Genomic DNA, 24,403 nt, shown 5'->3' on the forward strand with positions numbered 1-24,403 from the left:
CATGGTTTTGGGCTTCATTTCAAGAGATCAGGAAGGATCGCATGGATTCGAAGGACATTACAAATGGTCAAACGCCAAAAATTTTGAACCCATTTCTAGCTATTTGCTGTAAAACATTCCCAAAGCTCAAGAGCTATTTTAATAAATGTTATCAAATTTGCTCAATTAAAAGTATATATATATATTATATAAAAATAAGAAATTATATGTATAAATAATTAAATTTAAAATGTATTTTAAGGTGTGTTTTGTTTCTATTAATAATTTTTATTTATACACAAAATATCACACAAACATTTCAGAGATAATTATCCCCAATTGTATATATATTTGGGCATGTGAGTATCATCCAAATAATAATAAATATATAAATTCATTTTAAAAAGGATTTCAAACAAATTAAATATTTTTCAAATATATTTAGCCTTGTAGATTATGTTAATATTTTATTTATTTATATAAACCACATATATAAATATAAAAAAACATGATAGAGAATTTTTTTTAATAGTTAAGTTTTTCTAATAATTGATGAGATTATGGAAAATATTTTATTAATTAATTTCATTTTTCTATCTTAGCAATTAGACGTACAAGTATATAAATCAAAGGTTTAATCAAACTTGGTATCATATAATCATAATCATAATTACAAAAAGTATAATAATAAAGATTATAATGATAGTTTAGTTTAATGATTTAAATGGGGTCAGACATTATTAGGTTTGGTTTTGATCTTAGTTACTCTGATCATGAGTAAATAATTTTGTTAGGTCAACTTTGATTAACTTTGTTTAATTATTAATTTTCTTAATATACTATAATCTTTAAAAATAAAAATTAACTGAACTGGTTTGTAAGCAATCAAGCAAAGAAAGAAATGTTTAAGTGATTGGAAGGTATTTCTATTTGGTTATATGTTTTGTTTTGAAGTGTCAAATAAGTTAGAAAAAACCATAAATATTCAAAGATAAGTTACTGGAATATTTTTCCAAAAATCAGCCTATATAAATTGAAAATCTAAATTAGTGTCATCACGAGAAAGAGACAAGGAAAATATAAGGATGGATGATCGAAGATGCTTAAAAAATGATTATAGACAAAATAATTAAAGTTTCTACCTAACATTTTATATTAATTATATAGAACATTATTTATTTATAAATTAGACTTTTTAAGGAAAATTTATACAATTTTATAATAATACAATTAGTTAAAAGAATATATCCTTCTATTGCATATAATCTCACATTTTCTACTCCATCTTTTCTCAGAAAGTGTAAGATCAATTTGAATTAAAGAAAAAAGAAAATAAGAAGATAATTAAACTTTAATAAAAAAAATTATAATAATAAAAAAAGAGGAAAATTAATATATAGGAATATTTACAACCAAACTCTACTACACAATATGTACTAATATGTGGTACCCAATTCAAACAATATTTTTTTAATTTGGCTAATTTTGTTATTTCTCTTTAGAAATATCAGTTGAGAGGTTTTTGAATTAGTTAATTTTGTTCGAGAAATAAAATTGTTTTTGTATTATGATCGCAAACTATGGTTAAACAAACCTATTTTTGTTACTAAAAATATGTAAATTTGAGTTTTAATCTAGATAGCAAATTAGATTCAACAAAATATTATATAAACAATATGAAACCAATAATGCTTGGTTTGTTTGAACCTAACTGACTCATAGCATTTGATCAGTTTTGATATGTCATTTATATTTTCTTTATTTTTTAAATTATAAAAATAAAGAGGTGAATAAATGAAGGGTAGAATTAGATTGAGACAAACTCAATTCCTATATATACTCTATATATATAATTGAGTAGAATTTTAAATATAAATATAACCTATTCTAATCTTATTAGGATAAGAATGACGACTTAAACAATTAATTCATTCAAATAATGCCAATATATATAAACGTACCTCATCTCAGAAATAGCTAATGAAATATTAGTACATTCAATCGAATGAATCCACACGTTTTGCTAAATTCGACACCCTTTGCATGCATTTGTCTTTGTTCAAAAGTTTAAAAGATAATAGGAAGATAATTTGGTTCGACTTTTAGAATATTCTGAATCAGATTATTAATTTGAAGCAAAATGAAACATTATTGGGTTATTGAGCCTTAACCGGTCCAAAACCCTTAAGGTATTTTCAGGAAGTTATTTTCATTTTTTTGGGATGTTTTTTTTCGAATTCTCATATTATCTTCGAACTTTCAAATTTTTGGTATGTTTTTTTTTCCGAATTTTCACATTTTTGGGATGTTTTCTCCCAAACTTTCACATTTTCGGGATATTTTCTTTCGAATTTTAACATTTTCGGGACAAAACGTCCCGAAAATGAAAACTTTAAGGACGATTTCTAATTTTCACATTTTTGGGATGTGTTCTCTTGAACTTTTACAATTTTGGGACAAAACATTTCGAGATGTTTTTTTTCCTGGATTTTCACATTTTTGGTACGATTTCTCCCGATCTTTCATATTTTTGAAATGTTTTCTTCCGAACTTTCAGCACTTTTCGGTTTATTTATATGTTAATAATCAAGTATACAAAATTTTGTATACTTAACATAATTAACTATATTAATAATCAAGTTACAACATGTTTACAAAATTAACCTAAGTAACTATATTAATAATCAAGTTATAACATGTTTATAAATTACAAAATTAGCATAATTATTCTTTTATGTCGTTAATGGTGTGGTAGTAGGCATTCACGTCTGTTGTTGACCTTACCTACGAAAGTTGGGATGACAAGAGAAACTTAAATGAAGTGTCTGACATACTCAAATTTGGATGTTGTGGAGCTGATGTTGGAGTTGGATTTGAAGTTGTAGTAGACTGAAACCGAAAACAATTACAAAACTTTAATAACATGGTAAATAATTAAGACAACGAATAATGCAGTCAGTCAAACCTTCTTTCGTGATCTCGAGAACGACTTTCTCGCAATTTTGTTAATGAAAAATTGTTTCCTCTTAGTTGGAGGTCGACCTCGAGCCATTATTTTCATATGGGGGTGTATCAAAATACTTAAAATACTTGTTGATGGGATATTTCCATGCCTTAGTCTGAAGATGCTTATGTGCCTTTAATTCCATGATTATACTCCATAGACATAAAATGTTCCTTGATACCAATGTCGTTGAGAAAAAAAAAATAATTTTCTTTAGATTTTTCTTTAAGGTGTTGAACCTTGAGGTTAGATTGTTGTAAAAAAATTTCCTTCCAAAAACATATCTGAATCGTAAATGTTGTGATAGTTTGATAATTTTCTTATTCTACATAATAACTTATAAGTGGTAAAACTTTAATCCAAATTATTTATTATTTTTGTTAATATTTTTTTTATTTATATGTTATTTAAAAAATTTATAATTAATTATTTTTACAAATAATAAATAAAAATAAGGGGAAGGGATATATAAATTTAAATTTATTATTTTACCATGGTGTTTGTATGTAAAAGAGAGAAGAATTGATATATATCCTTAAATTTATGTTTTATTATTAATTATAATAATTTTATATAAATAATAATTAATTTAATAAATATATATAATTAGTTTGATAATTTAATAAAATTATATGGAAAAAAATTAAAATAATAATAAATAAAAATAAAGAAATAGAATGAATAAAAAAATATTAGTGATATAGAGATAAAATAATATTAAATAATACAAGTTTAAAATAATATAATTATAGAGAAAATTGTATTTAAACTAGGACATTTGAACTAATCAAATTTTGGAATGACACTCGTTAAACTGTACAAATCATCGTGATTTTTCGAAAGATTCCTGAACCGAGTTCACTGTCTTTTAAGTTTAGAGGTGCCCTTATTGCTCTTCAGTATAAATCTGTTCATTACTTTTTTTTTTCTTTTCTTTTAAATCAGAATAGAATATAAAAAAGCCGACTTCCTCATATTTCTCCTCTGTTAATTCTTAATCAAAATGACTATTGTATTATTACCTTATAATCACAAAATATATGCTAAATCAACGCTCATGTTTTTATTGAGTCTATTTCAAAATTAGTATAATATTGTGGGTCCAAATTTTGATTCTTTTCAAATTATCAAACTTTGTTTATTTTTACTTTTAATTTTAAGAAGATTAAAGAATTAAAATGAAGTTGTTTAAGTTCAACTCCTAAAACATGATACGAATAAAAAGAAGTTGAGGTGTGTATTGCGAAGTAAAGTCCAGACTTAATAAATAAATAAAAAGGGTTAAAGAACCCATGAGCACCTAAAAGAGAGTCTATAAAGTGAAAGTTCTTAGTGGTAGAGAATCTGATTCTGACCGAGGAATAAGACTCTCAAAATATTTATTAACCAGGTTTTCGAGATCGTTTAATTGATTGATTTGTTCAACTTTTATTATTATTATTATTATTATTATTATTATGAACTTAAACTAGTTATTATTTGGAGTCACCTTAAAAAATATAAAATTCTTTGTTTCTATTTTCATTAAATTGTTTTAATTTTATAAATGTTATTTTATATTATTTATAAATTAATTTTTTTATAATTTTTTTTATTAAATGAATAAGAAATAAAATTTTATAAAAATAAAAATTATTTTACTAAGTATAGGATAAATCTTAAAATGATCACTTGCAAAATATACATGACTCTATATAGTTTGTTTTTTTCATATAAAAACAAAAGAAATGACACATTTTAAGCATATAATGTTCAAGTTTGGACCAGCTAATTAATGTGTTTTTGTAATAAATAACTAACTCAAAAAATTAATAATAAATTATCTCTCCAAATCTTAATAACAAATATTAGAAGCCAGAATATTATACATAATCATCTTTGTAAGTCCGTTTTCTAACGCCTTTTAATTTTTGTTTTTTATTCAAATTTTATGATAACATGTGTCATAACTTTATATTCTTAACTGTATTTTCTTTCTTTTTAAATCACAAATTCTGTATACTCACGAGTTCATTTGATTTGGCTTTATTGAGGTGTGGACAATGAGAGGTAACAAAAGAAAATTCAATTGGTATTTGTATATCCAAGCATCAAATAGATATAAAATATTACACAATAAATTTGCTTTTAATCAATGCAAAACTATAGTTCTCCATTTTCTTTTCAATATCAATTTTATATTATTATAGAATGATTTTTGAACTTTCCATATAAAGAGATAGACTTGAAATAGCATTAAATTGAAAAGAAAAAGTCATGTTTTTTATACTCCAAGTTACAAACAAAAACAAATGAACTATACATATGGGCAGATCAATTTGTAATAAAATATATCATGGGAAATTTTACCATGAATACATTCATTATATCTTGAACAAATCAAACTATCACTTTAAGGATGAAATTTTGAAATCGTCCTATAGTAATCGAACTGAATTGTCTCGTTTGTAGTGTTTTTCCCCCGAAATTGAACGGGATGATATTTGTGTTTATTTCATCCTAAACCCTAAACTCTAAATCTGTCACGATCTCTCCTCAATTCTGCCCCGAACACTATAAACACAATTAATTATATAAAATTATCGGTATATTTATTTATTCATTATATTTTATATGATTTATAAATTTATTTCTTTATAATAATATAAAAATTTAATATGTATAACGGTATATATTATATTAAAAATAAATAATAGTCTATTAAGTATAATATAGCGAAATAAATTGTTATTTTCGTATAATGTCGTATAAATAATAGTCGATTAAGTATAACAAGCAAGCGTGACATACTCAAAAATAAAATCTATATAATTTCCATTGACTCGTGTTGAAGTTTCAGACTCAAATTCTTATCATAGTCTTCTTCACTTCCAAGTTCTTCCATATCCCCTGTTGTATCTCTCTGAACTCTACCACCGCCATGGACAAAGAACAAGAAGATATGCGATTATTAGGTTTGTTTGGGATATACAAAGAATCCTACAAAGTAATCATCTCAAAGCGAAAGATCTTTGGCCAGATTACTCTCGCCCTAATTCTACCTCTTTCCTTGATCTATTTCGCTCATAAACAAGTCACCACACTACTCAAAAATCGAATCCACAATCAGACCTCGCTCGAGCTAGAAGAGAATTCCTCCAATACATCCTTCACCAATCGGATCTCCACCGAATGGACCTGGTATTGGATCTCTAAGATCATCTACTTCATCTTCTTCCTCCTCTTCTCTCTTCTCTCAGTCGCCGCCGTTGTTTACACTGTTTCATCTATCTACGCTCGCCTTGATCTTTCCTTCCGCAAGATCATCTCAGTTGTCCCCAAGGTATTCTTTCTTTCTTTCTATCTTTCGTCTGATTTGAAGCATAAACAGGAGAATTGATGAACTGTGTTTGTTAGATTACTGTTAGTTAGTTTTAATTTCTTGTTAATTTGTTATTAGCAGTTACTTCAAATTTAGTTTTCATCATGAAGGTCTGGAAGAGGCTAATTGTTACATTCCTGAGTATTTTAGTGGCTTTCTTCATATATCATGTCGTTTTCCTCATCTTTTTTGGGATGTGGTTGGCCTTTCTGGAATCGAAGGCAGATTCCACAGCAGTACTGACTGTAATCCTCATTCTATACTCAATTGGATTTGTTTACTTGATCCTAATATGGCAACTGTGCGCTGTCATTTCTGTTCTCGAAAATATAAGAGGATTTGGGGCAATGAAAAAGAGCAAGCAATTGATCAAAGGCAAACTATGGTTAGGTTTTGCGATTGTCATACTACCCATCCTCGAGCTGATTGCGATCCAAGTTATATTCGAGATTCTGGTGACGCATGATTTGTTGGGGTTGGCGGGTAGGATCTCATTTGGTCTGCTATGTTTGGTGCTTTTGATGATTTTGACTTTGGTTCAATTGGTGATCCAAACTGTTGTTTATTTCGTATGCAAATCATATCATCATGAATGTGTTGATATGTTGGCTTTGTCGAATCGTCTCGAGCTTTATCTTCCGGGTTATGAGCGGTTGAGAAGCGAACGAGATGTTCAGATGGAACAGATCCGCGTTTGAATCCGCAGAAACATGTTGTGAACTTAGCACTCTTATGTAACTATTTAAGTATAATATATTAGGTATGTATTATTATTATCTTAGTTTACATATTTGTTTTTAATAAATAAATTCTCTTTGAAATAAACTATGTTTCTTATCCTCATCAATACATTTATAAACACTCATGTTTTGTTTAATCTATGTAATGAAATATTCTATAAAAGGACACCCTTTCTTTTGTACATAGCTCATCTAATCCCAGCTGTCATTTTTAATTAAAAATTGCAATAAAAGGTTAAGCATTCAATTTGGTGATTTTGACATTTAAGATATATAACTATAACTAAATCATTGTTGATTTTGACACTTGAAATGTATAACTATTATATAATTAACTAAATTTACCTTACATAGGTTCGTCCTAATAAATATATTTTAAGAGATGATTAACGCATTAATTGAACCATAATACTGAAAATTGAAGTTGGTTGACACAAACAAATAAAAAAAGAATGAATCAATAAATATTTATGTGTTCATGCACAACAGATCTCTATCTACGTACAAATCTGCATCAGATTGATCGATTCTCAGTAAATTCTCAGGTTTCATTCTCTCGCTTTTACACGATCAATCAATCAATCTCCTCGATCTCTTGATGATGATGGAATGAGATTTGATTAGGATCAATATCGATCGGAGGAACGAGATGGATTCAACGTCGTCGAAGCAACCGGACTTTGATTACCTGTTCAAGCTCTTGATGATTGGGGATTCTGGTGTCGGAAAGAGCAGTCTTCTTTTGAGCTTCATATCTGATGCTTTCGACGATCTCTCTCCTACGATTGGTACGTAATTAACTTATTTGCACGATTTTGTCTTTTTTTGCCGCAGCATTCATTTCTGGAATATATCCACTTTATCATATGTATGATCTTTAATTAATAATATATTTGTTTGGAATCGGTTCTTCTAATTGTTACGTTAGCTAGCTAGCTAGGTTAGGGAAACAAAACCTAATGAAATGTTAGCATTTCTAATTAATATTGCGCAGGGGTGGACTTTAAGGTAAAATACCTCGACATTGAAGGCAAAAGGTTGAAGCTAGCAATTTGGGATACAGGTAGGTAGACCTAATCCTTATAAATAAACTGCTGAATTCAGATATTTGTATCCAGTTTATCTATTGTTTGTTTGTTTATACTTATTTATATCATATATATATTGTAGCTGGACAGGAAAGATTCAGAACACTAACCAGTTCTTATTATAGAGGAGCTCAAGGAGTAGTAATGGGTAATTAATTAGTTTGCTACAAATCAAATCAAATCAAATCCATCTCTTCTTATATATGGAATTGAATAATATTGTTTTGATGGGTAACAGTTTATGATGTAACACGACGAGAAACATTTACAAATCTAGCTGATGTGTGGGCAAAAGAGGTTGACATGTACTCCACAAATCCAGAATCAATTAAAATGCTTGTTGGCAACAAGGTTGATATGGTATGTATGTATGTATGTATAATCTCTAGCTTGTGACTTCAATATACAATCGAGTTCTTAATTAAGTAAGCTTATTTCTAATTTGTTAGCAAAACGAGAGGGTGGTCACTAGAAAAGAGGGAATCGATTTTGCTAGGCAATGTGGATGTCTTTTTATCGAATGTAGTGCAAAGACCAAGATGAATGTGACGCAATGCTTCGAGGAACTTGTTTTGAAGGTATGCAAAATTGATGAATAGAATGATTCACAATTGTTATAAAAAATGATGTGTAGTCAAATTGTGCATTTGTTTTGACACAGATTATAGAAACACCCAGTCTATTGACAGAGGCCTATGGTGTCAAAAGGAACATCTTCAAGCAAACACAACAGACAAATGACACCAATGGGTGTTGTTGAGGAACTCATTCTTTATAACCGGGTTTATTTGGAACCGTTTTTCAATAAAAAAAATATAGTATTTATTTTGCATTCAATTGAAACCACCTTATTGTTTGTTGTTGCTTAATACAAATAGCTTATGAGTTATATGATTTGAATTGGAAATTTTAACTTATGGATTGAAATAAAATATATAAAAAAAAGGATTTTAGTATTATTGACATCAGCCCAATAACCCATAATATAAAAACTCATTATTTTAAATGTAACTCCAACTTTACCAAAAAAAAAATAAATAAATAAAAAATCATTACTTTGATAAAGTAGATTGGACTATGATTTGGGTTTTTTATATTATTTTTTATTTCTTATAAATAAAATGATGTATGTTTTTAATGGATGAAGAAGATTGGACTATGATTTTGGTTTTTTATATTATTTTTTATTTCTTATAAATAAAATGATGGATGTTTTTTTTTTTTTTTTTTTTTTTTAAATTACTAAGTTATTGTAATTTGTAAATTTTTAAATTTAAATGTAAAAATAAGGTAGTCAAAATAAAAAATTTATGTCAAATAGTTGGATAGTTATAAATTCATAAAATCTAGAATTTAGATGAAATCGTAAGAGAGTTTAATTTGGAAAATATTAATCATATATTATTATTAGAGAAGTGATAAAGTAAGGGAATTTAGTAAGGGAATTTGGCGAGGGAATGATGAAAAAGGTAAAAGTGAGAGGAAAGAGAGAAAATAGAGAAATTATTTGATTTTTTCAGCGAATAAGATTATGACACGTCATTCCCTCACCAAATTCCCTCACTTAATCATTTCTCTTATTATTATTATCTATATATATAATTAATTATTTTATATTTAGTCAATTTAAAAATTTTATAAAATTAATAATAAGTAAATAAAAATTATATTTACTTGTTATATTAATTTATTTATTTGAATATTTTTCTAAAAAATTATTTATTTTAATAATAATAATTTTTTTAATTTATAAATTTTATTTTTTAATATAAAATAATATAAAATCATAAAATCAAAAATTTTATAAACTCGTTAAATTTATAAATTTTATTATCGAAAATTTAAAATTTAAAGTTGATCTATTTAATTTTGAAACTTTTGATGACAGTATTTAAGCCTGTTAAAGACAAGAACAAGAAGGCCTAATAACTAACTATTGGGCTGCAAGGCCTATATTTGATGATTGGACAGAAGGTTGTCATATATTGTGTTTTTGGCCCACTATGATTATTCTTTCTAAGCAATGAGGTATTATGTATATATAATAATTAATTGTTTTTTTATTTGATTTTACTATTTTAAATTATAAAGTAAAATTTTAAATTTCTTAAAAAATTTTGATTTTAAAAGTTTATAAATTATTTTAATTTAGTTGAATGCTTATAATTATTTTATTTATATAAACATTTATTTTGAAAAACTTTTAAAGAATGCATATCATTTAATAAAGTTGATCATTTCCTCATCTTCTATGGTGTAGATTAATTAATTGTTTTTGTCTCAACGGTTCTTTTGATGGGTAGTTTAGCTTTTAGTTTTACCCAATTGTAGAATAAAAAATTGAGAGATATTAAAATATTAATTTCATTATTATCCATACTTCAATATTTTACTTTTTATGTTTGATATAGACTTCATTGATTTTACATTTAATATGGGATATATATAAAGTGTTTAATAATATTCTCCTATTTGAGATTTTGTGTGTGAAAAGGATTAAATAAATCTAGTAAATATGGAGAAGATTTCATGTCAGATTGCCTAAATTCATATTAAAGTTTTTTTTTCCATATTCTAACAATTCAAAAACTAATAAAGTCATATTTGAAAAATAAATTAATTCAAATATGCATAATAGCCCTTCAATTATATATTTCTTGAACATTTGAATTCTTATTGAAAATTACAATTTACTTCTTTGTGAAAATTTTACAAATTTTATAATAATTAACACACTAATAGTAAAAAAATGTAAAGAAACAATCAAACAAAATTCATTTGTTGATTCTCTTTGAACTAAGTTAGATGAATTTGGATATAATTATTGAGACTAATTTAGTTGAAATATATGCCTTATATGTTCGCGCCTATTTTAATAAAATAAAACATATTATTTGGCGCGTAACTTTGAATTACCGGTGAGGAAGTTATTTGGAATGTTTAGTCATTCAACGGATATTTTTATCGCGGGAAGCTAATGTTTTGATTTTAAACCTTGTATACTTTTACAACATTATATTTTGTAGAAAAAAGAAGCAAATAAAGAAGTTGAAACAAACAGGGCATTGTCCCATTTTCTAAATAAATACCATCTTTCCAAACATTTTACATATCTAAAACTTCCCCTCTCATTGTCTCTCAGCGACAGAAGCACTCAATCTAAGGTATGGTTCCCTCCCTCAGATTATATAATCTTTGTTTCTTAGTACATGGTTAGAATTGATACATATTTATTTATAACTGTTTTATTTGAAAAGTGAAAAAAATGGCCGGAAGAGAGGTGGGATATGAGAATGAGGACTTGAAATCGGGCTCTAAGAAGATGATAAGACCTCGGATGAAAAGCTGGAATGACATTCCCTTAGAAATTTTGCTTATAATTGTCTCTATGTTGGATGATCCATCGGTGTTTGTTGCTTTATGCGTGTGTAGTGGATGGAGGAATGGGATCTTTAAGGCACTTACCCATCTCAATCTATCATGGTATTTCTTCAATCTTCATCCTCATTTTAATCAAACTTACAAGAATTAAATAAGTAAAATCGATACTAAACATGAACAAATTGATCCCCACAGGTGCAACAACCATATGAATTCGCTGGTTATATCGCTTATTCCAAAGTTTCAAAATATTAAGAGTTTAGTTCTGAAGCAGGTTAAACCACAACTTATTGACAATGCAGTTATGGTTGTAGCCAAGTTCTGTCCTAAGTTAACTGATCTCGACTTAACCAATAGTTTAGATCTTTCTAAACACTCTATAATTGCCTTGGCAAGTGGTTGCCCAAATCTTATTAACCTTAACCTGAGTGATTGTTCAACCATAGAAGATGACATATGTTTGATGTATCTAGCTTCATCTTGCACAAAATTATACTCCTTAAATCTATCCAATTGTAACAATTTTGTTACTGATAACTCCCTTATGATTATTGCTGGTTTCTGCAATGAGCTGCAAATCTTGAATGTATCCGGATGCACAATGGTTAGCGATGAAGGGGTCACCAGTTTAGCCAATGGATGTTCTGAAATGAGAGCTCTTACTTTAGACGGGTGTCTCTTAGTCACAGGTATATACTCGAACTCATGACTTTGAATACATTAATTCCTCTGTTTTGATTTGCATTTTGTTGGTGCAGATGTTAGTGTTCTTGCTCTATCAGAAAAATGTCCTCATTTGAACTTTCTTGAACATAGTGACTGTAAGAAAATAACAATCAAATCGAGTAATGCACTTGCTAAAATTTTCATGAACAAAATAACCGAAATCTTGAAGCCTATGAAGAAGTACCTACAAGAAATAGAGGAAGAAGAGAAGATATAAATTGGCTTAAGAGTTTTAAGTTTGAATGTCAACCTCAATCCTGTTAACTGTAATAATATTTTGTTAGTTGGTTGATCAAAGATTTAATAAAAGTTGTAAGCATTTTCATTCTATTAGTTTGATTCAGCTTCAGCTTATGAGCGGTATAATAATCTGCATTATCTCAAATAATTATAATCAAACTTATTTTGAGTTTAAAACGTAATTTTCTCTTCTATCTCTTTCAGTGAAATTTTATACTTATTATTTTCAACTTTTGTTTTCTCCTTTATCACTTTTCTTTTTCTTTTTTATATTAAATATATGTATATATCAATTTAGAGTGAATATATAAATGTATCTTTTTTATAAAATAATAAAATATTTACATCTATATATCAGATATTTTTATTAATAAATTATATTTATTATTACCTTTTTATTTAATTATCAATTTTTTTATTAAATTTTAAAATTATATATTAGTAAAATTTATTTATTTTTAATTTAAGAATTTTTTAATATTTAAAATTAAGTTAATAACAAACTAAAATTATTTGAATAAAAATATTATAAATATATAATTAAATAGTGAGTTATTTATTGTTAATAATTTATAAAATTATTAAAACAAATAAAGTGGTTAATATTTGAAAATAAATAATATATCTAAATATTTATAACATTATAGGATAGAAATAATAAAAAAAATATAGCGTTCACCTTATTATAAAACATATCATAAGAACACAATTAACCATTTAAAATAATAATAAAAACATAACATAAACAAATTCATCACGAAAAAAATATAACATTAAATTTAGCGTTAACCATCTCCGATATACGATATACTCAAAATGATTAATGAGTTCATCAACTGTGTTTATCAACTTTTTAGAATAGATCTCTATTATCGTCGTAATAGTAGTTTGTGAAGTAAGCATATCGGTTGATTGCGATCACTCAAAGTTATATGTTCCTGTCGAGTCATAATAATCGAGATAGGGATATATAAATTATTACATTATTTCTCATTGTTCCATCAACCATCTTATTTTAACTTCATACGTGACAAAATCATAACATCTTAATTATTAGAAGATTTATTTGAAACTGATTTTATTATCGCAGCCTGAGTCTCACTGCCGGAGTGTCTGTCGGCACTTGCAACCGCCGTTCCACCTCCCTCCACAGCCGTAGCAAAAACCATAACCGCACCTACAAGCTATGTGCAAACATCCCTCTGTTCTTTCCACATAAAACTTGCAATTAGGACATTGCCTCCATTGTTTCTTCTTAGCCAGTTCCTTAACTAGAAGATTCTCTTTGCCTTTTTTCTTAGAATAAAGTTTCTTAAACTCTTCGCAAGTGAATTCGGGATGCCATGGAACAAGACACTGCCCGCAGAACAATCTCTTACAATTCGGGCATTTTATATCCTTAACCACCTCTTCCGAATCCTTAATAAACAATGCAGAACAATCCTGAAATGGACAATAAACCATTTGGGATTCAGGAATAAGGGACATGCATAAGAGTTCGTCCCACTTTAGGAGTACATCGTTAGGAACGATCTTCCGAAAAGAGTTTATGTCTAGAAAGTTTTTGCAATTTATTCCAGGGCATTGAATGGTGGTTACTTTTCCCTCGATTTTTGTCACTATGTATTTGCTCATGCAATCGTAACAAAATGTATGAGCACATGTTTCGTTGTTCGAGATTTGCCAGTTGTTTTTCTCTTCATAGCAAATCCCACATAGGCTTCGGAAATGATCGTGATCAGCGAAGCAACAGAGCGATGGCTTCTCGGATTCTGTTGATGACTTGAATTGGTTCCGATATAGAACTCCGCCGTTTGCTTGATTAAATGTTAGAAGGGAAGAGGCGAGTCGAGGTGTCTCCAATTCTAAATCCTTAGAATCCTTTGGTATAGATTCGAGCATTGTTTCAGCTTCAGCTTCAGGTGTAGTCTCAATGTCTGGCAAAAAAAAAGGAAGAATTAAAATAACATATTGTCACACTTTTGTAATGGGATAATCATGACAATTTTAGTGAAAATCGAATATAAAATATTTGTTTTTTAGTTGAGACCTTTTTTATGTACCCTAAAGCTTATAATTAATCCTAATGATAAAAAAGATTGAAACTAGGTAGAGTTATAAGGTAAGCATTACAAATACCTGACTTGTCTTCCTTCAATGTTACACAACATAAGTCATCTTTATCCGAAACTATATATTCCTTTGACACATGAACCGGTTCAGAAACCACAATTTTCTCAACCTCAGAATTTCTCGAATCACTAGAACTACAAGCAACAGGTGACCTTATACATTCGTGAAACTCGTGAATCTCATTATCCTCCAAAGAATTCATTTCATCACATATATGTTCCGTCGAACAATGAGTTGGCACAAACGCCACATCGTTTGTAATAACCTCGAGTATTTCAGATGGCGCAGCAGCATTGCATATTTCCAATTGGTCAGACGTCGTGTGATTATGATCCTCCTCAGTGATTAATAAGCCGTCATTTTCTGAAAAGCTATTCTTTCGCGAGCCAAGAACAGAGGCTGTTGGACTAGTATTCTCAACATGGATTTCAAAAGCACTTGATGCATCATCATATTGCAGCTCAATATTGTTGTCAATCCTTGATGGAACTGACTTAGACACAGAAAATACCGTTACTTGTTCAACATTAATATTATCAGTACGATTAGTAGTTGTAGTAGCTGAAGTTTGTCGCAAAAGTTCCAAAGATAAGTCATCTCTAACTATAGCGATATTCGAAGGCATATGTTTCAAGTAGAACTGGAAATCTTTCTTGAGAAACCTGTTAATTTGAAAAAAAGTATAGACTTTGTAAACAACAAGGAAAAGGAAAAGAAAAAGAAGATAATTAAGGTAGATAAATAAAAATACCTATCAAGAATAACCCAAGTTGCATTGTAATTAGTACTCTCTTGCAACACAACCATCTTAGATGGAATTCCAGCTGAAACTTTGACACTAATATCAACCTATCACACAAATAATGAGATATCATTGAATTCATTATCAAACAATTACCATTGCTTGAATATATATTTGTTACCTCTTTAGATTCTTCTTTTTCTTCAATACTACTTCTAGTAAGTGTGTTAACATATACATCTGTTTTTCTCGAAACTTCATCCTTTATAACACGGATATTTGTTCCACTTGAACTGACAAGGGATGCTCGCATTTGATACCCCACTACATGAAGCATGATACACTAAATCAATAACATTTTTTTTTTGTGACATAAATATATTTTAGTTTGATAAAAACTAAACAAAACAAAATATAATGTTTTTTTCATTTTCTAGTTAATTTATGGGAGTGATTTTTATTTTTTGTTTGAATTTTAGATGAATATTTTTTAAAGTATCTAATATATAATTTTGCTCCTTTATATGTTATAAACAAGTTAATTAATTTTAAAAGTTAACACAGTTATTTAATATATATAAATATAACAAATCATTTTAAAATATAAGATTAAAATGATGAATAAAATTTTTAACTTCTAATCTAACTATATAATTAATATTTTAACCAATTAAACTAATAAAACTTTATATTTTTTAATTAATACAAAATTTAATAAAATATATATCAAATAAATAAAAATAATTATTTTACATTTTTTCTTATAAACCCAAAGTCATAATACATACACCTTTAAAGAAGAGCAGTTTGAGTGGAAATTCAATATGAAATAAGTTTTGAATAAGATATCGATCCCGGCGAGAAAGGTAGATTATGAGAAAGTAATAACAAATTATAATGTAAATTAGAAAGAGATGATGATCATGATGATGATGATGTTTAAAACACTTACTAGGATGCTGAATTTTGTGAAGAACGCCGATGACTACAACTGTATAGCCATCATCGACGTGTGGTAGCAATTTGACGTTGTCAATTAAAAGCTTAAGCTCCTGTTCCTTGTGATTTTTGGTAGCATCAAGAAAAAGAATAATTGGAGAAGAAGTAGAAGAAGAAGAGCTAATTTCCGATGACATATTTTGATATGAATATTATTAATGAATGAGAAGAAAATTGGATTTTATTATTGATTACTTATTACATGAGGAAGGAAGGAAGGCATATCTAATATTCTAGCATCTAGCTAGCTAGTTAGAGATTCCATCGAACAATGATTTGCTTTGAAGATAGCGAAATTAAACTAATAATTCTTAATTAATTCTTCTCCTAAACGATAAATGGTCTGATGGACGAAGAAGACAAACCAGAAACTGACAAAACATAGTTCCGAGGAACAGTTGTAATTAATTAAGGCGGGAACCGTTAAAGCTTGTTTGATATAATCGCCACCAAGAAATGCTAATTATATATGTCCACTAACACAAGTACCAAATCACTCATATTCGTCCGGCAGAGACATCATGAGGAAACGGCTGGAAAATAATTAATTAATTAGTTATGGCCTCAATCAAAAATGAGTTTAGGGATGGTAATGGTAATTGTACGCCCGACCGATACATGTGGATACCGATAGTCGAGTTCGGATAATTTAAATTGGTTCGGGGAGGGAACAAGGTATGGGATGTGAAGTGTACGAAACTCAAATTCAAACCCGATATTCGATACTCGACTATATTAATATATATTTTGCTAGTATTAACGTGACATTTCGTACCTTCTTCTTTGTTTTTTTTATTTATAATAATTATATAATTTATTTTTGCTCTTATTCACCCTTTATTTCTACTCATACTTTATTATTTCACATTTTTATTATTATTATAAGAAACGTATTTCTCTTTAATCTCATTTTTATTTAATCTCTTCATTTTTAACTATAATTTTTTTTTTCTTTTATCACTTTCATTTTTATCTCTTAATATTTTTTTAACATTTTCTTTATATTTTCTTCTTCAATTATAATAATAACAAAGTTGTTATGTTTTTTTTTTTAAGACGACGTATAGTCAAAGTTGTTATGTTCTTCGACATTTATAACACAATTATATAGGTAAATAATATTTATATTTTTTTTATATTTCAATATTACTATTTCAAATTTATTTATTGTTTGGTTATTATTCAATATTTTTTAAATTCATTTTAGTAAAATATAAAATTTATATTTAATTAATCGGGTAATTAGGTACCCGTCGGAGATCGGAAAGAAATAGAGATACCCGTTAAGTTCGAGGTCGGAGTCGGGTAGTAAAATGAAAATAGGGTACATAAGATGGGTACTCCCCTATCCAACCGACGAGTAAGGTACTCGTTGTCATCCCTAACCGAGTTACATTTTTTAAGTTAATTTACAAACAAAAATGCAAAATCATGAAACTCAGGTTATGAGTTCGAGTCTTCATAACTTTATAGCATAGAGTGACTCCCTGTATACATAATCACATATTACAAATTTACAATCACCTCAATACTATAGTTTCATTTAATAAATCTCATCTGTAGTAAATAAAAAGAAATGTTTTTTAATATTTAAGATATTAATAGTATAACTCAAAGAATAATTTACAAATTAATAATAAATGGATTATCCAAATTAATTATTGTTTGGGGTAAAGTCGATAACCATTTGCACGTACACCTTATCCAATACAATTACATCATTGAGGGTTAATGACGACAAAAAGTTTAGAATAATCTATAAAGTTTGGGTATCGTGTTGAAGACGATATTTATAGGAGAAGCGTTAATGTTCATCAGCGATCAAATATTCAAGGTACAATTAATGACTGAAGGCATGTGTTCCAATTATATTTTCGCTTGTCAATTTAATATTCATAAAGTTTGTTTCAAACATCATTAAATTAATTTTAATTTAAAAAGATTTTTAACAACCTGGATAACTGTTAATTTGAATCCTAGATACCACAGGATGAAAATGTATTTATCAAAAGACCCTCTTATGATAGATTACTAATGGATACAAAAATCTAAAGGACATGCAATTCAGCTTAAACAAGGATTCCCATTAATTAGCTTAAAGATAATTATGTTATTTTTAAAGTTTGAAACTCAATTTGCACATTACTCTCCTCTATCTACATGTACTCAAAGTTCATCTCACTTATAATATGTATATTTTAAATGATATTAATGAAGACTTAAAACTCATGATTTTACGGAAATAATCCCTTCTACTTTAACACTAAGGTAGTTGAGCTTTCAGTATCATGTTCTGTTTTTTTATTTTCTTTCTCCTTTATTAGAATAAGATATGTTTATTTATATATACATTTGTAAGTTAGTATCCTTAATTTGATTATTGTTCTAAAAGAATAAAAATATAAGAGTAGAAACTAAAAATATAGAGAGCATCAAATGCAATAATTGATTTGGAGATATGAATATGATTAACAGTACTAGTTAACAAATATCAGAACCATAAATGTGTGATATATTAAATGTGATGCAAATATAGTGATTCTGGGACCATATTTCTTACCTGAAATGTCCTTTTTTTCATAATTAGTTCATTAATATAATAGAAATATATAAATGGTTGTTCAGAGTTCAGACCATGCTATATATTAAAAATTCCTAACCTAACTTAAGCAAATAGTAGCTCTAGAGTCATGTAGGTCAATTCCAAGCATGTTTAATTTCCTGTTTTGACTTTGATTCAACCATACACATTGTTCATTATATATTTTATGATATGAATTATGATACTCCTCCAAATCCCAATCTTTATTGTATTGATGTGGTCCATGTGGATAGTATAGCCACTTTAATTACTTCCTATACTTGGGATTATGTCCCCCCACCCCCAATTAAATCATCATTATTGTAAAAGTAGCACATAATTGTGTAGTTCCTAATAGCTATATAGACGTAGTAATAGTAAGTCATTGTTTGATTCGTGTTTTTTATTGATTTTTATTCAAGTTGATTGAGATAGATTAAGAGAATTACGCATGCAGATCCATTAATGGTTTCTGTTCCAATGCTACCCTTACCAAAATGACAACCTAGAAGTTGATTCGAGGGAAGTTGAGGATAAAATGGTCATTCCAATGATGATCACTAGTAGTAAACATAGTTTTGTTACCAAACAAGACGTATTATTGGGGAAATTAATCGAAGATAGAATCATAACATTTTATAGTCACAAAATTGAAGAATTTCATCAGTACCTTGTTTTTAATTGTTTTAATTGTCCTTTATTAATATATTTAAAATATTATATATCTCTATTTTTTTTAAATGCTATAAATAATTTGAAAAAAAGAGCTTCCACAACAATTTAATTGTTTATGTATGTGTTAAACTTATATGATACTTACCTCTATTTTAACTGGATTTATGAAGGTCACATTATTTGAATGTCATTCAAAAGTTTAAGAACTTTAGGCCTCTTTTGAATGTTCATAATACTTTAGGTCCCATTTTGAAATTTAAACTTTTTACAAATATTGTTATATATAAGATAAGATATCACATGGGGTCTTGTTTATGGGCATCAATTAGCACAAAAATGGACATGATTTTGAGGAAGAAGGGTCCATTGAAGGTTTGTATCATCATGATCGAACTCACCACTCTTTCTTCATTTTAACTTTTCCCATATTTCTTAATCTTTCTAGTATCGAGTGGCCCTTCTTCCTCGTGTTTGGTTTGCCCTACAAGTCTTTTGAAACTATAGTTAATTGTCCATTTGCCCACCCATATTATGAGAGAATTTAAATAAGAAAACAAACAAGCACCAATCCTATTTAAAATCTATACCTAATTAATTAATGAAATGAAGCATGCATGTATACACTCTCTATATGTTGTTATCATCATCAAGTAAGTTCATAATTATTTGTTTGGATAAACATATTTTACTAGCTACTTGATTCCAATAGCATGGTAACTACTCATAATTACATATCAATTATGTGTTTGGAACTTGAAAATAAATAAACTAGAAAAAAAAGGACTAAAGTTGAATTGATTGGTTTTAAATTTTAGTGCCTTCATTCTTGTCTAGAATGTATTTTTAAGTTCATAGATATTGAATTGAACTATTTATAAAATCCTAATTATCTTATAGTGGATCATTTGATTCTAGAAAAATCCTTTAAGGGGTTTTTTTTGCATAGTGGCAATTAAAAATTCATTAAAATAATGGTTCCAAATGATATTATGTATTGTCCAAAAATAATTTTGAGGTTGAGATTCGATAGGGTGGATTGGTTTATTGCCGATCAAGATTTGAATGATATTTGAGTTGACTAATAAACATTTTTTTTCTTTAATTTCTTCATCTTGGCAGAGACTATTTAAATAATACACACATGAAGAGTTTCATTTTGTACACTTCTGCCCACAAGACTCCAGAGTGTCTACACATGCCATATATATATAAACCCCTTTTGTAGATCCTATCTGGTCCACCAACAATTGGGGTTGGTTAATTCCTTCTTTTTTTACCCTACAATTTGATTAAATGTTAAATTAACCTAACAATATTCTTGTGTTGAAATTTAAGGTACATGCTGTTCGATCTCACTCTTGTTCGGTGAAAAATATCTAATAACATGTCAACATTAAGAACCGTCCCCTTCGATTTTTTTTTCTTTACTACTTTTGGAAACTTTTGTTATACCAAACCTCATTAAATGGTGTCAACCAACCCTAAACTTATCAAATTTCAAAAGATTGACATAACTTGTTGACGTTTGTTAAATTATTTGAATGGTTAATAATGTGATATTGAATTATTTGAATTTAATTACATCAAAACCAAGCTAGACCCATATTGCTCTCCTAACTTTCTATTTTGATATTTTAATGACATCACTTAGAAATTAAGTTAGGAGGAAGGGAGTTAGGTACGTACGTATTGTATGGTCCACATTCCATTCATATATCTAAAATAAAAATTTGAGGGAAAATAATGCATCTACTCTACATTAGATATATTTAGTTTCTATTTATTTGAAATTTGGTGAGCTGAAATATTTCTTTAAAAAGAGTATATTAATTATCTATATATTAAAAAAATTAAAATTTATTAAATTAAAGTGGAGGGACATGACTAGGGTTCATACTAGTTTTTTAAAATAGAGTCGAAGACCCATAATTAAATGGTGAACGAAAATTCATGTATTTATGGTCATGAATTTGAGTCTTTCACAATTAGGTTATTAAAAAATAACTTTTTCCAAATAATAAAATGTAATTGAAAATAAATAGATTTGCTGTTCAATAATTTGGTGATTTATTTTCATAAATGATGTTATTTCTAAAAAAAAAAATATTATGAAACATTTTAATAAAAAAAACATATAAGATTAAATACATAAAATAAATATGATGGGTCTCAATTTGTCAAAGGAGAGATAAGGAGAGGTGTACTCTCTACTTTTGGAAAAAAGTGCTTGAGTAAATATTAAACCACGAGTAAGATCTTGTTTGGTTGTATTTAAATTTAAATCAAATTATAATCAAACATGATTTCTTCCACTCAATCAATTCATCTATATTAAAAATTTTAAAAATTATATATTATTAAGTCTTTATTTTTTTTAAATAACTACCTTCTCAAGATTATCGACAATAAACATTTTTTTAAATAAATCAATATTTGTTTAAAAAATTCACTACAAAACAAGGCTTAATACATTTGGGTTTGTTTGAAAAAATCAGCAAATATTAAACCATGAGGAAGATACATTTCTCCTTATTTGAAAAAGAAAATAGATTTTGAATTTGGATTTGAACAAATAAAAATTTATAAATTTATTTGAATATAATATTTTTGTCAAATATCTAATTGAAATATTAATTTAGATCCAATATTAATATCATAAAATATACATTAATTTTGATAACAAAAAAGCAAGACTTTTTTAGTCTTCTTCTCCTTTTACTATACATTTCTCTTGGGAGTCTACTCACTCTAGGGATATATAAGTCATAACAACGCAATGATCCTGTCCCAAATATGTCCGTGAGTGAAGACCGAAAACTCTAGAAAAGTGCAATAATAATTACATGTTTTGTTTTTATTGTTTTATTTTCTTATTCATTTGTTAATTAGATTCTAATTTACCATTTTGTTTTTTTTAGAGATCGTATATAGATGGGTATATCGGGTTGTCAGGGAAATAATAATAAAAAAAAGTTATCTTCTTTGCTAATATTTACATATATAGTGGAATTGTGGTCACACTTGTTATCTTTACTTTGTAAGGAGGGTGTGGTAGAGATAGTAAAAGGTTGTTTCATCCACCTTGATGGTTATTTATTTTGAATTATCTATTTAGAACCCAACACAAATAATAATAAAATAATTTATAAAATTTGGATTGAATACAATTAGTGGTCACATGGGTTTGTGTAATCTTCACTAATAGCCATCATAAAACCACCACATGCTTATTATATTAAAATTAATTAATACACATTTTCTCTCACTAATAACTCCAAAGATGACGCTGTTTCCGAATCACATAACGCCAGATTTGAACACATTTCCCAATCTTATAACTTATTAATTTTACTCTTAAAAATATCTTTTTCAAATAAATAAATTAACTTTCTAATTTTACTCTCAAACTTCTACAATATATCATAATTGATCCTCGAATTTCTAAATAATTAATGTACAAGAAGTGTCAACGGCAGATTGATGCAAATTTGGGGTCAACTTGAATATTTTATATAAAGTTAAGGGTTAAGTTGAATAATTAAAGCATATTTCAAAAGTTTTGTGTCGGCATATTATTATAGTTTGAATGGTGTGACTCAAATAAATTGTAGATGATATTGCAAAAACCTAATGGATTATTAAGTATGATGGATGTGTAACAAAACAAGAAATTAATAAGATGGTATATAATATTCTAAAAAATGACATTTTACACAAGAAAATGGCTTAGAAAGCCCAAGAGTTTTTTTTTTTTTGGAGAAACCCTAACTAAATTAAAACATGAACATGAACATGATGAACTTAATTTATCTAGTAGTATCGCATGAAGTGTCTTTACCACCACCGCCGTCGTCGCCGGAGATCGATCGCCGGTCGCTTTATTAATGTGGGCCTGGCCTGGCGACGTAAATAATAGACTCAGAAACAGGGCATGTCCTCTTACAAGAATTATACATACCTATGAAACCAAACCGATCACTTAAACTTCTAGTGACCGCTTTTGATCCCTTCCAATCATGATGATCATTGTCTTCGTTCCTTGAGCACTCCACCATCGCCGCAAGAAACGGGTCCCATTTGAAACTCTCCCTACTGGAAATGGCCGCCTTCTTCTTGGATTTCGCCGGAGCGGCGGTAGTATTTCCGGCGGGAGGGAGTGGGAGGAGGTTGAAAGAGGGGTGTAAATCTTGGTTGATTTTGTTGTAGAGTTGTGTTTTGGGTATTCCAGGACAATCTTCCCATGAAAAGGGGATCATTCCTGAGAAATGGAACAGTGGACTAGGACTGAAGGGGGAATTGTCGCGGGAAGTTGAGGATGTTGCCGATCCTAGACTGGAAGAGGAAGAGCTGGAGGAAGAAGAGAAAGAGGGTAGCCGGCGACGGGAGGGTTTGTGAATGTCGTTTCCGCCATTAAAGGTAGAAGAAGGAGAAGACATTGATGAGGATATTTTTGGAGAGAGAAAGACAGGAAAGGAAGAAGGAGTGATCTCTGTTTTATGGGGTTTCATTTCATTTCATTTGATGTATGTCCTGGATTGTAACTTACTCTTTATTTGACAAAGCCATCGAAATTATTGAAAAAACAGGGCGACCCCCCTCTCTCCCTCCACTGAATAATAGAGAGAAAGAGAAAGAGAGGTGAGGGGAAATAAATGGGCTTTATGGGATTGTGAAGTTGCTATCTTCTACTTACTTCTTTTAACTAATTCAATTCTATTACAACTATAGTTTTACTACAATAACATATATATTTA

At 28.2% G+C, this 24,403-nt stretch overlaps 4 protein-coding genes across 4 annotated transcripts; 3 read left to right on the forward strand and 1 right to left on the reverse strand.

Moving 5' to 3' along the window:
* Nucleotides 1–5,837: 5,837 nt before the first annotated feature.
* Nucleotides 5,838–7,155, forward strand: LOC124926118. The gene is made up of 2 exons (XM_047466289.1): nucleotides 5,838–6,305; nucleotides 6,455–7,155. The coding sequence occupies exons 1-2, from the start codon at nucleotides 5,904–5,906 to the stop codon at nucleotides 7,040–7,042; spliced, it is 990 nt and encodes a 329-aa protein (XP_047322245.1). The 5' UTR covers nucleotides 5,838–5,903; the 3' UTR covers nucleotides 7,043–7,155.
* Nucleotides 7,156–7,714: 559 nt separating this feature from the next.
* LOC124927302 (ras-related protein RABC1-like) lies at nucleotides 7,715–8,998 on the forward strand. Its single transcript, XM_047467695.1, has 6 exons — nucleotides 7,715–7,872; nucleotides 8,079–8,147; nucleotides 8,255–8,320; nucleotides 8,411–8,532; nucleotides 8,622–8,750; nucleotides 8,834–8,998. The coding sequence occupies exons 1-6, from the start codon at nucleotides 7,734–7,736 to the stop codon at nucleotides 8,930–8,932; spliced, it is 624 nt and encodes a 207-aa protein (XP_047323651.1). The 5' UTR covers nucleotides 7,715–7,733; the 3' UTR covers nucleotides 8,933–8,998.
* Nucleotides 8,999–11,437: 2,439 nt separating this feature from the next.
* Nucleotides 11,438–12,496, forward strand: LOC124924961 (F-box protein SKP2A-like). The gene is made up of 3 exons (XM_047464942.1): nucleotides 11,438–11,655; nucleotides 11,749–12,242; nucleotides 12,312–12,496. Exons 1-3 carry the CDS (start codon nucleotides 11,438–11,440, stop codon nucleotides 12,494–12,496), a joined length of 897 nt encoding a protein of 298 aa, XP_047320898.1.
* Nucleotides 12,497–23,303: 10,807 nt separating this feature from the next.
* Nucleotides 23,304–24,186, reverse strand: LOC124927090 (uncharacterized serine-rich protein C215.13-like). The gene has a single exon (XM_047467438.1). The coding sequence runs from the start codon at nucleotides 24,155–24,157 to the stop codon at nucleotides 23,531–23,533; it is 627 nt and encodes a 208-aa protein (XP_047323394.1). The 5' UTR covers nucleotides 24,158–24,186; the 3' UTR covers nucleotides 23,304–23,530.
* Nucleotides 24,187–24,403: the final 217 nt, after the last annotated feature.

This window comes from Impatiens glandulifera, chromosome 2 (assembly GCF_907164915.1).
Source record: "Impatiens glandulifera chromosome 2, dImpGla2.1, whole genome shotgun sequence".
NCBI lineage: Eukaryota > Viridiplantae > Streptophyta > Magnoliopsida > Ericales > Balsaminaceae > Impatiens > Impatiens glandulifera.